At 42.0% G+C, this 11,436-nt stretch overlaps 1 protein-coding gene across 1 annotated transcript; it reads left to right on the top strand.

Annotated features, from left to right (window-relative positions):
* Positions 1 to 2,765: 2,765 nt before the first annotated feature.
* LOC146633019 (growth hormone secretagogue receptor type 1-like) lies at positions 2,766 to 9,956 on the top strand. Its single transcript, XM_085351945.1, has 5 exons — positions 2,766 to 2,898; positions 6,067 to 6,242; positions 7,585 to 8,437; positions 9,187 to 9,353; positions 9,540 to 9,956. Exons 1-5 carry the CDS (start codon positions 2,766 to 2,768, stop codon positions 9,954 to 9,956), a joined length of 1,746 nt encoding a protein of 581 aa, XP_085208071.1.
* The last annotated feature ends 1,480 nt before the right edge of the window (positions 9,957 to 11,436 follow it).

Here is an 11,436-nt window from a genome sequence, read left to right as displayed (position 1 = left end):
CCAAAGAAGAAGTGGAAAACAGTTAAACATGAGAGGTTTTTGGACAAAGTTTGTGTTTTTTCCATTGTTTAAGCACTGCTTCCAGCCAAGAGTGATACCATATATGCTCTATAGCTGCAGAAAAGGCTAACACTGTTATCTTTTTACAAAAAAACAGCTGAACATGAGAGGTTTTTGGACAAAGTTTGTGTTCTCCATTCTTTAAGGACCGGTTCGAGCACCGTTTAAGCACCGGCACAGTTTCAAAAGTACCGGTTTCGGATAAAACCTAAACGATACCCATCTCTAGTCTTGCCCAAGGACACAACGACCGAGACTGTGCGAGCCGGGGCTCGAACCGGCAACCTTCCGGTTACAAGACAAACTGCCAACTCTTTGATTATTTGGGATCACTTGGATTATCAACAAAATGTCCATCCATCTATCCGCTTATCCTTTTCAGGGTCGCGGGGGTGCTGGAGCCTATCCCAGCTGTCATAGGGCGAGAGGTGGGGTACACCAGTCTGTCGCAGGGCCAACACACAGGGACAGACAACCATCCACACTCACATCCACACCTATGGGCAATTTAGATTTTTCAATTAACCTATCCCCACAAACAAAATCAACAAAATGTGAAAAATGTTATAATTGCTCATGAATTAATTATGCTTCTTGAGAAAACCTTGTTGTATGAGATGACAGTGATATTTTCCATGAGAATATTTGTGCCAAGTTTGAAAACATCACCTTATGACCATTGTGATACATTGTGTTCATGAGTCTTCGTGTTTTATGGCCTCCACCTTTAAGTACAAATTAAAAACTGCTCCAAATAAGGACAGTGATTTGTACATAGTTATGAGACAGAAGTAAATGCTTAGACAACATCTTTGAGTAAAATACATGAATGTATTGTCCTGTTAGGGACCAAGCTGAGCTAACAATCCAAGAGGTTTTTTTAAAACTCAGAAAGTTATTTCTTTTAGAGCTTTAAATTTCCACTTCAGAACTATAAACAGTCACGAGAAAAATAAAGTTTGTCACAAACGAAGAACAACCGTTCTGTATCTGTAACAATCAAGAGAATGAACCTGGTTAACTGATAATCAGCGACTGTGAGCGCACCTATAAAAGCAGAACGTTTGGCAGTTTGCTGGTTTGAAACATTCAGGTATTAACACAATGCCACAATCGTCCCAGGTGTGGACATCTCATCAAATTCACCCCAAGCTCAGACTGTGAAATACTCGGACAAACTCCAAAACACCCAGGAGATACATCGCCAGAATCAGACAAGTTCTGTCAAGCGACACTGCAGAGGTTCTTGTCCATGCATTTGTGTCTTCCTGCATTGATTATTGGCCTACCAAAGAAAAGTTTTAGAGGTCTACAGATGGTGCAAAATGCAGCTGCTCGCATTTTAACAAGAACTGGGAAATTTGAGCACATTACCCCTGTGCTGAGATCTCTGCATTGGCTACCTTGTCAGGTTCTCGTGCTCTCCGATCTCAGGACTCTGGCCTTCTAAAAGTTCATAGAGCCTGAACAAAGACAGTTGGAGAGCTTTTTCTTTTCGTGCCTGTTTCTGTGGAACAACCTCCCTCAAGATATTCAGCAGGCTGCTCTGTGGAGGTTTTTACAGCTAAGTTGAAGACACATTTGTTCATCCTACATGTCTTAATTCTGTGGCTTTTAGTTTTTACATTTTTATTGTTTTTAACTTGTCTTGTGTCTCTTACCTGTGTTGCTATGTATCACTTTTATTTTATTTATCCCTTTAGTTGTACAGCACTTTGTTTGAAAGCACTTTATAAATAAAGTTATTATTATTATTATTATTATCTCACAGGCCTCGATTAACGTGCTGAATGCGAATATTCATGACAGCACAATTAGAAAAAGAACACGAACTTCTCATAATGGACGAGTTGTACGAGAAAGCCTCTTCTGACTGAAACGGCCATCAGAGAAAAGGTTTACAAAGATACATCTGAACAAGAACAAGGTGTCCTGAAACAAGTTTGATTTCATTACGACATGAAACAGCCGGTGGCATCTTAGGAAACATCAGGTGGCGTAGTGTAAAAGAGGTATGTGGTGCGCAGGGTGCTGTACACAGTAAGACATGAGAGAGAGAGGTATAAGAAAGAGAGAGAGAGAGAGATGGTAGGTGTGTAAGTCACGGCCAAGGCAGACGTGTGTCCGCAGCAGCGATACATGACACGCCGAGGCTCAGTCAGTGAGTATTTTAGGTTATAACTGTGTTTTTGCATGTGGCTAATTTTTCAATCTGAAAATGCTAATACAAAAAAATATGTATGTTTTTGTTGTTGTTGTTTTCATTGATATTATTTGTTCCACATGGTAACAAAAGTATTGCTTGGAGAAACGGACCATTACAGTCAGTGTTGAATATGCATGTCCCCATATTTGTATACTGGTTTTCTTGATGTTATAAAGTTGTGACTTTGGAGCTAGGGCCGATGTAAACACTGGTGTGTACTCTATAATGTTGTTGTTAACCTTTAATTTAACTGTACTCACTTACATCGCCAACACTTTGTCTTGTAAACCCGTCTAAATGTGTTTTTTCTTCGTTCCAACTGGACTGTTTCTCTCCCCTGAACATCGCTGTCAGCGTCGGCCGCTATCGAGCGCCATAGGAAATCCATCAGCGTGCGTCACCTCTGCACCCTGTAACCCGGGGGACATACTCCGCTGCTTTTCCTGCTGTCACTTTTCTTGTCGATGCCCACCCTTTCCCCCCTCGCACCCCACCCATCATGGATTTGATGGATGTAGACGGGGGCCGTGGCTGTGGAGAAAAAAACTGCGGCCTTACGTCCGGCTTCCCGGAGGACTGCTCCAACCAAGAGTGCCACTGGGAGGAACCTATGTTTGGACTGATTGAATTAGGTGGGTAAACACAGTTGTAAAAGTAGTCTTAGAAATAAAATAATAAAAATAAAAACCTGCAGCTACAGCGCATCTTTCTCTTTAGAAAGAAAAAGAACAAATTGTTGATTGAAGGAAATTGTGGTATCTGAATATTTCAAAGTCATATTTTCTCTTACGTTCCATTGGTGTTAAAGTAGTTTGGGTGTATAATGCTGTTTTCTGGGTGATGCTGAGTACTGCTTGATTCACTCCAGGAACCTGATTTGCTCTGTACATGTGGTTTTAGGCTAAATAAAAGGATTGGTTTCATGGGTTGTGCAACTCACATCTAAGCAACTCATCAGCAGTGGATTGTGTTGTGAGATGTTCGTGCAAGCTTGCATGGTTACATGTCCCTGTTAGTTAAATTTGTCAATATCAGTAGTAAACTTTATCTGATGTAAACATGGCACAAGGCACTGAAATCTAATGCCAGAGGCTCGTTTGCTTATCTTAACATATAGCAGGGGTGTCAAACTCAAACACACAGTGGGCCAAAGGTCAAAACTGGAACAAAGTCGCGGGCTAACGTTAATATTTATTGAAATATATTTATTCCTCCAGATATAAGAATGAATCTTTTCTTATGGACTCAAACACGTTTTGCTGAAAAACTGAATATGCAACAAGCAAAGCTTAATACTAAACAATATATATATTAGCTGTATAATACCAGTAGGCCAGCTCTAATAGTAATTTGGTATGGCTTCATGGGCCAAATGTAATTAGGCTGCAGGCCAAATTTGGCCCGCGGGCCAGAGTTTGACACCTATGACATATAGGGTTTCCTTTTCTTTTCTTCTTTTTTTGTTTATTAGCTAGCACTCTCCATTTCCACTTTTTGTGTCCAGAGCGTATATAAAAGTGTATATAACAAGAAACACCACACATGGTTATTGAAGTTGTGTTTTGAAAGCTCAAGCTGATGTTTTAAATCCAGACTTTACAAGCAGGGGGCCTGACCTGAATGTCAGTCTGAGGGACACTGCATCCTTAGCCAGTGTTGCCAACTCCTCATTAAGGAAAATCGCTATTGGCTTAAAGCTAAACGATGTCATCGCCTAATTTGCACAATTGGTCATGCTAACGTCATTGTAACCTATGTTGTAGGAGAGAAAAATAACATCGTGGAAGAGACATAAAGTGAGTAAAAAATGCAGTTAGAGTTTATTTAGAACTACAAATTAAATTTCTTTTAGCAATTATTGTTTTTTAATGTCACAATTCCAACCCTGCTCCTTTACCCGGGCTTGGACCGGCTGTGATCCGAAATAGGCGCTCTGGTGGAGGTACTCTGTTTGTGTGTTTATTAGTAGTTTTAAACCTTGTGATCCACAAAACAGCATAAGAGTAAAAGAAGAACTGACTGCGTTACAGTCAGTGCGGGAGCAGCGGCTTCGCTCATGTGCGATTCATTTGCAGTTTGGACGCATAGGGGTGAAAATCACCTGCTGGGGGAGGACTATCCTCCGCCCGTGAGCACTTTGGCACGGGCGAGGTGCCCACGGCAGCACCGCTGCTTGTTGTGAAAAGTCGCTAAGTTGGCAACACTGGCCTTATCATTGACTGGTTTTATTTTCTCCTTGTATGCAGTCAGTGATAAGGAAAGGGGGGCAACTCTTCTAAGAAATAAAAGGTCTGACTCTAATGACGTCCTTATTAGAGTCAGAAGCCTTTCCAGGTATTTCACATGTTGCTAGCCTGTGAAGCCTGTGTTTCCAGGCAGATCCACCCTGCATTCTCCTTGTCGTTTTCTCATTATATCAAGCAGGCAGCGGTGGTAATATGAGGACATGATTCTAGCTACACTCTTTGTCTAGTATCTGGAAATGTTGATCCTTTTTATTATCTGTGCTGAAAAGGCATGTCCACCTTTATGTACAGTCTATGGTTGGTGCTAAGCTAAGCTAACCAGCTGCTGGCTATAGTTTCATTGAATTATTTGTAAAGAAATCTATACAATATGTAATGCACTCTTTTCCTGCGTATCTAAGGCCTCACTAAATCGGCTCCAAGCGGTTCAGAATGCTGCAGCAAGGCTTTTGACCCATAGCAATAAATTTTCCCATATCACTCCTATACTAAAATCCCTGCATTGGCTTCCGGTTGAGTATAGATATAAGTTCAAAATCCTCACCTTTACGTTTATGTCTCTACAAGGTGGGGCCCCCATCTATATCTCGGAGCTTCTCCAGCCCTATTCTCCAAAGCGAACTCTTAGATCCACTGATAGCGGTCGTCTATCTATCCCACGGACTCGTCTGAAAACAAAGGGGGATCACGCATTTCAAACCCTGGCTCCTATACTGTGGAATGGTTTACCCCCCCCACTACGCACCATCGACACGATGGCTTCTTTCAAAAAACAGCTTAAAACTCATCTGTTTAGACAGGCATTTGGGAAATGTTAATGCGTAACATGTTGTTTTATTTTATATTTATATTGTACTATTGCTTTTTTTGATATGCTTTTATACTTTCTTTATGTTGCTATATTGTTTTGTTTGACATGTTTTCTTGTGAAGCACTTTGTAACAGCGTTTTGTCTTAAAAAAGTGCTATATAAATAAATTTTACTTACTTACTTACTACTTACTAAAAAAAATACACACACACACACACACGCATATATATACATATATACAGGGCTGCACATAAGTGGTCCGCAGGTGCGCATGCGCTGTCAAAATAAAAGACGCGCACCACATAAGAAATTGCGACGCGCGTTTGCGTACATAAGATTTTCTGGAGGAGGACAGAGTTTGTTTAGAACTCTTAAAGATGTCGAAGAAGCTCCTTTAAGCAATTACTTTGGTTTTCCTCCACCTCCAAACAAATGTCAGGAGTCCGAACCACAAAAGAAGCGCGTATTCTCGGAAAAGTGGTTGCAGGAGGTGAGCTGGCTTCAAACAAATGATGAACGCACAGAGAGGTGGTGCCATGAAAATCCCACTCTAGCGGACAACTTCTTATCTGGTGCGCGTTTTTTATTTTGACAGCGCATGCACACCTGCGGACCACGTATGTGCAGCCCTGTATATATGTACATATATGTGTGTGTGTGTGTGTGTTATGTATATGAGGAAGATAGATGGAAACAGATCAAATTGAGATCTGATAAAAACAGATAATTATTTCTTCTTGCAGTGTGCGTGACTGTGATTTACATCCCCCTGATGTTATTTGGCCTCCTGGGAAATATACTAACAATTCTGGTGGTTTGGCTGCGTCCACACATGAGAACCTCCACCTACCTCTACCTGAGCAGCATGGCTGTTAGTGATCTGCTGATACTCCTGCTGCTGCCTCTGGATTTATATAAGGTATCTACTGACACAGTGCATATTTTGTAATGCATGCTTGCTTTACTTTGGCCTGAACACCAGACCTACAGCCACGTTGTGGCACTAAGCAATCAGATCATGATGTTAGTTAGGTTTAGTCGAGTCACAGAAAATCACTCCATTGGGTGAACAAAGCAGGCACAATAGATTCGCTTCCTGTTTGTGTTTTCTAGTAATTGTTTAAAGATGTTATTGTTGCCTTCCCCTCAGGGGGACCCCTGCCTCTAAATTAAATCTTGTTACATTGAAAGCTTGTGTCACACTTAGAGAAATCTTAAATCACTCTTCTATCGCAGGCTTGGCACAATCACTTTAAGTATGTGGATAAATAACAAGTCATATTTTTGTTAGTTGCATGGGTTTTTATCATATTCCTTGTGCAGCGTAACTTAATTAACACAAGCAAAGACAGATCTGGCCTTTGATTCTGTAAGACGCCAAGAGCTTGAAGAACAAACGTTACAACTAACCCATATGTTGCCACAATAATAAAGAGCCCTAATAAGTTTTTAATTTTTCTTTCATATATATTGTCAGAATGGCAGACGCTCAGTAAAACATGGTTTACATAACGAGGTCTGTGTACGTACAAACTCAAAGACAGGCTTCAGACTGAGCTGAGCACTGAATTTCCAACAGTTTCTTTGTACTTATATAGCCCCAAATCACAGCAACAGGTGCCTCAAGGTGCTTTATATTGTAATGTAAAGATCCTACAGTGGAGAAAATGGAGACAACCCTAAAAATCAGACAACCCTCTATGAGCACACAATTTTGGTGCTAGTAGGAAGGAAAAACTCCCTTATAACAGGAAAGAAACCTCCTGCAGGAGCTGGCTCAGGGAGGAGAGGCCATCTACTGTGACTGGTTGGGGTGAGGGGAGGAAGGCAGCACTCTGTATAATTTCATAAAGAGAAGACATCTTTAAAATAGTCATCTGAAGCATACAGTCAATCAACAGATGGGCCGACAGGATGTGGCATTAAAGGAGCTAAAAGCTCAGTTCAGTGAGGATGATCTGGTCACAGTGGGGCAGTTGTGTGTGGAGTTTGCATGCTCTCGTGTGCCTGTGGGGGTTCGCTCTGGTTAGGTGGGCACTGACTAAAAAACGATACCTTTTGTCTTGATAAGTAGAAAATTATGATTTTCTTATAATAAAGTAGTTTTCAGAATGTTCATTTAAACTAAGCAGCTGAGTTAATATTAAATACTTGTTCTTATCTGAGTCTGTTGACATGCTATGCACTGCTCACATATTCTTTACAGGTTAAAAAAGGTATAAAATGCAATCAGAGGAAAATAATTGTTCTGTCTCTCCAAGCTCTGGAGGCCCCGGCCCTGGCCCCTGGGAGACCTTGCCTGTAAGCTGACTATGTTCCTCTCAGAGTGCTGCACCTTCTGCACCATCCTCCACATCACCTTCCTCTCCCTGGAGAGATACCTGGCAGTCTGCTGGCCGATCACAGCCAAGACAGTAGTGACACGGCGCAGAACCCGGGCCATCATAGGCTGCCTCTGGCTGAGTGCGGCTGTGAGTGCCGCACCAGTGCTGGTCATGGTTGGAGTGGAGGACGTTGGACGAGAAGACCTCGGGCTCATCCAATGGAAAGAAGACGGGGGGTGGACAGGCAGGGAAGGAGATCAGGGAGGGTTTATGATGGGTGGAGGAGAAAAAGAAAGCAGACACATGGATGGAGGCCCAGAGGGAATAAAGTGGGGTGAAAAAGAGACAAAGCGTTGGGAGGAACGAGCTGGTGAACTGAAATGGATCGGAGAAAAAGTGGAGACAGAAACAGCAGAAGTAGATAACAGGCCACCGGAAGACAAAGGTGAAATGAAACTTGAAAAACATACAGTTGAACATGGAAGGGAGGGAGACGGAAAGATGGGATTAGAGGGAGAGCAGCAAAACAAAAAGGAAGACGAGGGAGGAGGAATGGACGGAAGCTCCAATGAAGGCCGTGGGGGAGAGACTGACAAGAGAGAGTGCCGCTGTACACATTTTGCCATCTCCTCTGGCCTGTTGTCAGCCATGATGATTCTCTCCAATTTGTATTTCTTGGTACCTCTCTGCATTCTGGGAGTGGTATATAGTCTGATTGGGCGCACACTGTGGCTCCGCCCAAAAAGCAGCCGTAGAGACCAGAGTCACAGGAACACTGTCAAAATGCTGGGTGAGGAAGCACACACACACACACTATGCCTAAACCTAACCATAACCTAATAGTAACCCTGACACTAAAACCATATTTTGAGCCTCAAAAATACCTTCAAACTTGTGGGGACGTGGATTTTATCCCCATAAAGGCTGTTGGTTCCCACAAGCATAGTAAACTTCCAATTTTTGGTCCCCACAAAGATATGTAAGCACACACACACACACACAATTTCAAATTCTTTTAAATTCTCACCAGTATGGCGGCCAGGTGAAAGACATGTTTTTTGTTTTGGGGGGGATATTCAAGCAGTTTTGTTTTTTGTTTTATTTACGTTGGTAGAGTTGTTGATGGGTTAGTTCGTTCTTGGAAGCCTGTCCGTCATGGAGCCGTATAGAAACAGCTTGATACAGAATGGAACCAAAGGGTCACAAACATCCAAAGATGAGCTTTCAAAAAACCTGGAGAACTACTCCTGAAGACTGCTTCAAGAAATTAGACGAAAGCTGCCTGAGAGAGTTCATAAAGGCAGTCATACCTAATACTGACTCAGACGCTCATTCGACCTGTATTTCCATGTATGTTTGTACATGGTTACATTAATGGCTGTGCCTATTTTCCATTTTTTAAAACAACATATAAAAAAACTGAGGGGTGGGCAAAGACGTTTGCATACTGTAGTCCATGTAGTACGTGCCGTGATTGGTCAGGACTCAATCTGGAACGTTGGCGGTTCTGACTTAATGTTCTCATCTTTTTTTCTTCAGGAGTGATCGTCTTGGCGTTCGTCTTGTGTTGGCTGCCGTTCCATGTTGGTCGAACCATATTTTCTCTTTCTCTGGGCACTGGGACTGAGAGACAGGAAACTTACCTGGACACTAACTCCCAGTCAGACACTATCACGCATGTCAGCATGGACAGAAAAGATGTCACCATACCCACTGTTACTAACCCACCTAGCCACTTAGACCTGGACATAAACACTGAAACACTGTCCTTGCACTCTCATATCATGTCACACACAAAAGGGCGACATGAAAAGACCGACATACATAATGGACACACTCAAAATAAAAATGTTTCGGCTCATGTTATTAATACACAACCAGACAACAGAAACACACATAACCAACTGCAAAGAAGCACAAACACAATCACACACAGCCTGCAAAGTAAGCTATCAATTACCATAAAGTCCCAACATGACAAACCTGAAACAGCGCCTCCCATCCCCACAACTGCCTATTCTGCAGCATCTACAGAGCTGCACTATGACCACACCTACAATGACACAGTCTTCAGCGACACATACGCACCCCCTGATACACACTTGTACTTTTTATATTATCTGTCTCAGTATTTTAATCTTGTGTCCTCCGTGCTCTTCTACCTCAGTGCCGCCGTCAATCCTTTATTGTACAACCTGATGTCTGCCAGATACAGACACGCTGTACGCAGCCTCATACGCACACAGTCTCACGCACAAGCTCGTCGCATGCACACGCTCACCGTGCACCACTCCACAACCACTTTGTGATGGTAAAAAACAAATGGATGCACCCACTGCAAGCAAAAAAGAGGAAACAATCAAACAAACCTCAATTTCTTTTCATTACAATGTGGTACTGTACCACAAATTGAGAATGTTGACATTTATTAATAAAAAATATTTTAGGCATAAATTAAAAAAGGCATATTAATGCTTATGCTTAGACCAATTCTAGCACAAGTAGTTTTAATTCTTTATGTAATTTATGTATAAGAAAGCCTCCACATGAACTTCATATACTGGGCAAAAATATTGTGAATGGCATTTCATCAGTACATGGAATAGTTCATGCAATAATGCACAGGCTAAAACACATAGTCCAGTTTTAGCCTGTGCATTATTACATAGCCGGTTTGTTTCACCCAAAAAAATCTATGCACAATGAAAATACACTAAGTCTTTTATTTTGTCTAAAAATGAGTGATGCTAATTCAGTTAGACTTTTGGGCTAGATTTTTATATCCAGAGTCCGCTCGCATAGACTTCAGCCAAAGTCCAAATAAGTTGTGTCCAAATTCAGAGGCCGCATTTGTAGACCGATGACATCACAGCCAGGCGACGAAAGCTGCCCAAATTCAAAGACTCCGACAAATGCGTCCGACAAATGCGTCCTTCATTTCCCCAGATTTGAAGGATGGGTCAGTTGTATCCTTCGATGCCCAACCTGTCCCAGAATTCATAGTGCAGCCAATTCCAGTTTCCATCAACGGAGGCAGCTACTTAGTTTTAATATTCCTCTTTCTGGGTCACAAAATAAACTTTTAACATATTTTCAGGGAGAATGTAGCTGTGTAAACCTCAAATATCTGCTCGATTTATCAAGACATTGCATATTTGCAAAAGCGCTCCGACGTTTTCGGAGACGTCTGTTACCCACCAGCTCGATAGCTAGCCGGGGTTCAAGGCTCACTAGAGCAGGCGGAAACTCCCGGCACATCGTTTTCAGACCCCGTGGTTTTACACTACTCAGGTTAAACATGATACATAAGTCACTTAGACAACTTAAAAATGTTATTATTTGGCTTTTTTCAGTGTTTTATTTGTTCCTGAGTAAATCTGTTTGGCTGAGATTAAAGTTATAGTTTTTACACAGCTGAATAAATGTCAAGCAGACAGCTGATTATCAGAAGTGTGAGATGCTGGAGAATTTACTCCAGTGTCCTGTTATATTTTAGGGAGCAAGGAGCAGACGGCTGATTTTATTAAACTCCACTGAGACAGCGGTGACACAAATCTGAAGGCTAGACCGTCCCATTTCACAGCCTCGCACTTCCAGCCTTCTGGGTCTTCGAAGGACCCGGCCTATGTTGACCGTGAAGGCCGGGTCCTTCGAAGGATGCAGGTCTTGAATTTGGACACAGCAATACTTTCACTCAGGAGCCATCATGGAATACTTCCAGGAACCTTGTCAAAAATCTTTTGGATTGGTTTTCCTAAAAATTCCATTTTCCTATCTTTACAATACAGT

The sequence above is a fragment of the Diplotaxodon limnothrissa genome, linkage group LG4 (genome assembly GCF_057381915.1).
Source record: "Diplotaxodon limnothrissa isolate DT_005_m linkage group LG4, D_limnothrissa_male_GT1.1, whole genome shotgun sequence".
NCBI lineage: Eukaryota > Metazoa > Chordata > Actinopteri > Cichliformes > Cichlidae > Diplotaxodon > Diplotaxodon limnothrissa.
This window is presented reverse-complemented; position numbering and strand designations above follow the sequence as displayed.

What these genes read in the sequence shown, in the direction of transcription:
- LOC146633019 (XM_085351945.1), top strand. Translation starts at nt 2,766, where the DNA reads ATGGATTTGATGGATGTAGACGGGGGCCGTGGCTGTGGAGAAAAAAAC. An exon ending in TGCCTCTGGATTTATATAAG is followed by an intron (nt 6,243 to 7,584) that starts GTATCTACTGAC and finishes TGTCTCTCCAAG; the next exon opens with CTCTGGAGGCCCCGGCCCTG. An exon ending in TGGACAGAAAAGATGTCACC is followed by an intron (nt 9,354 to 9,539) that starts ATACCCACTGTT and finishes GACAACAGAAAC; the next exon opens with ACACATAACCAACTGCAAAG.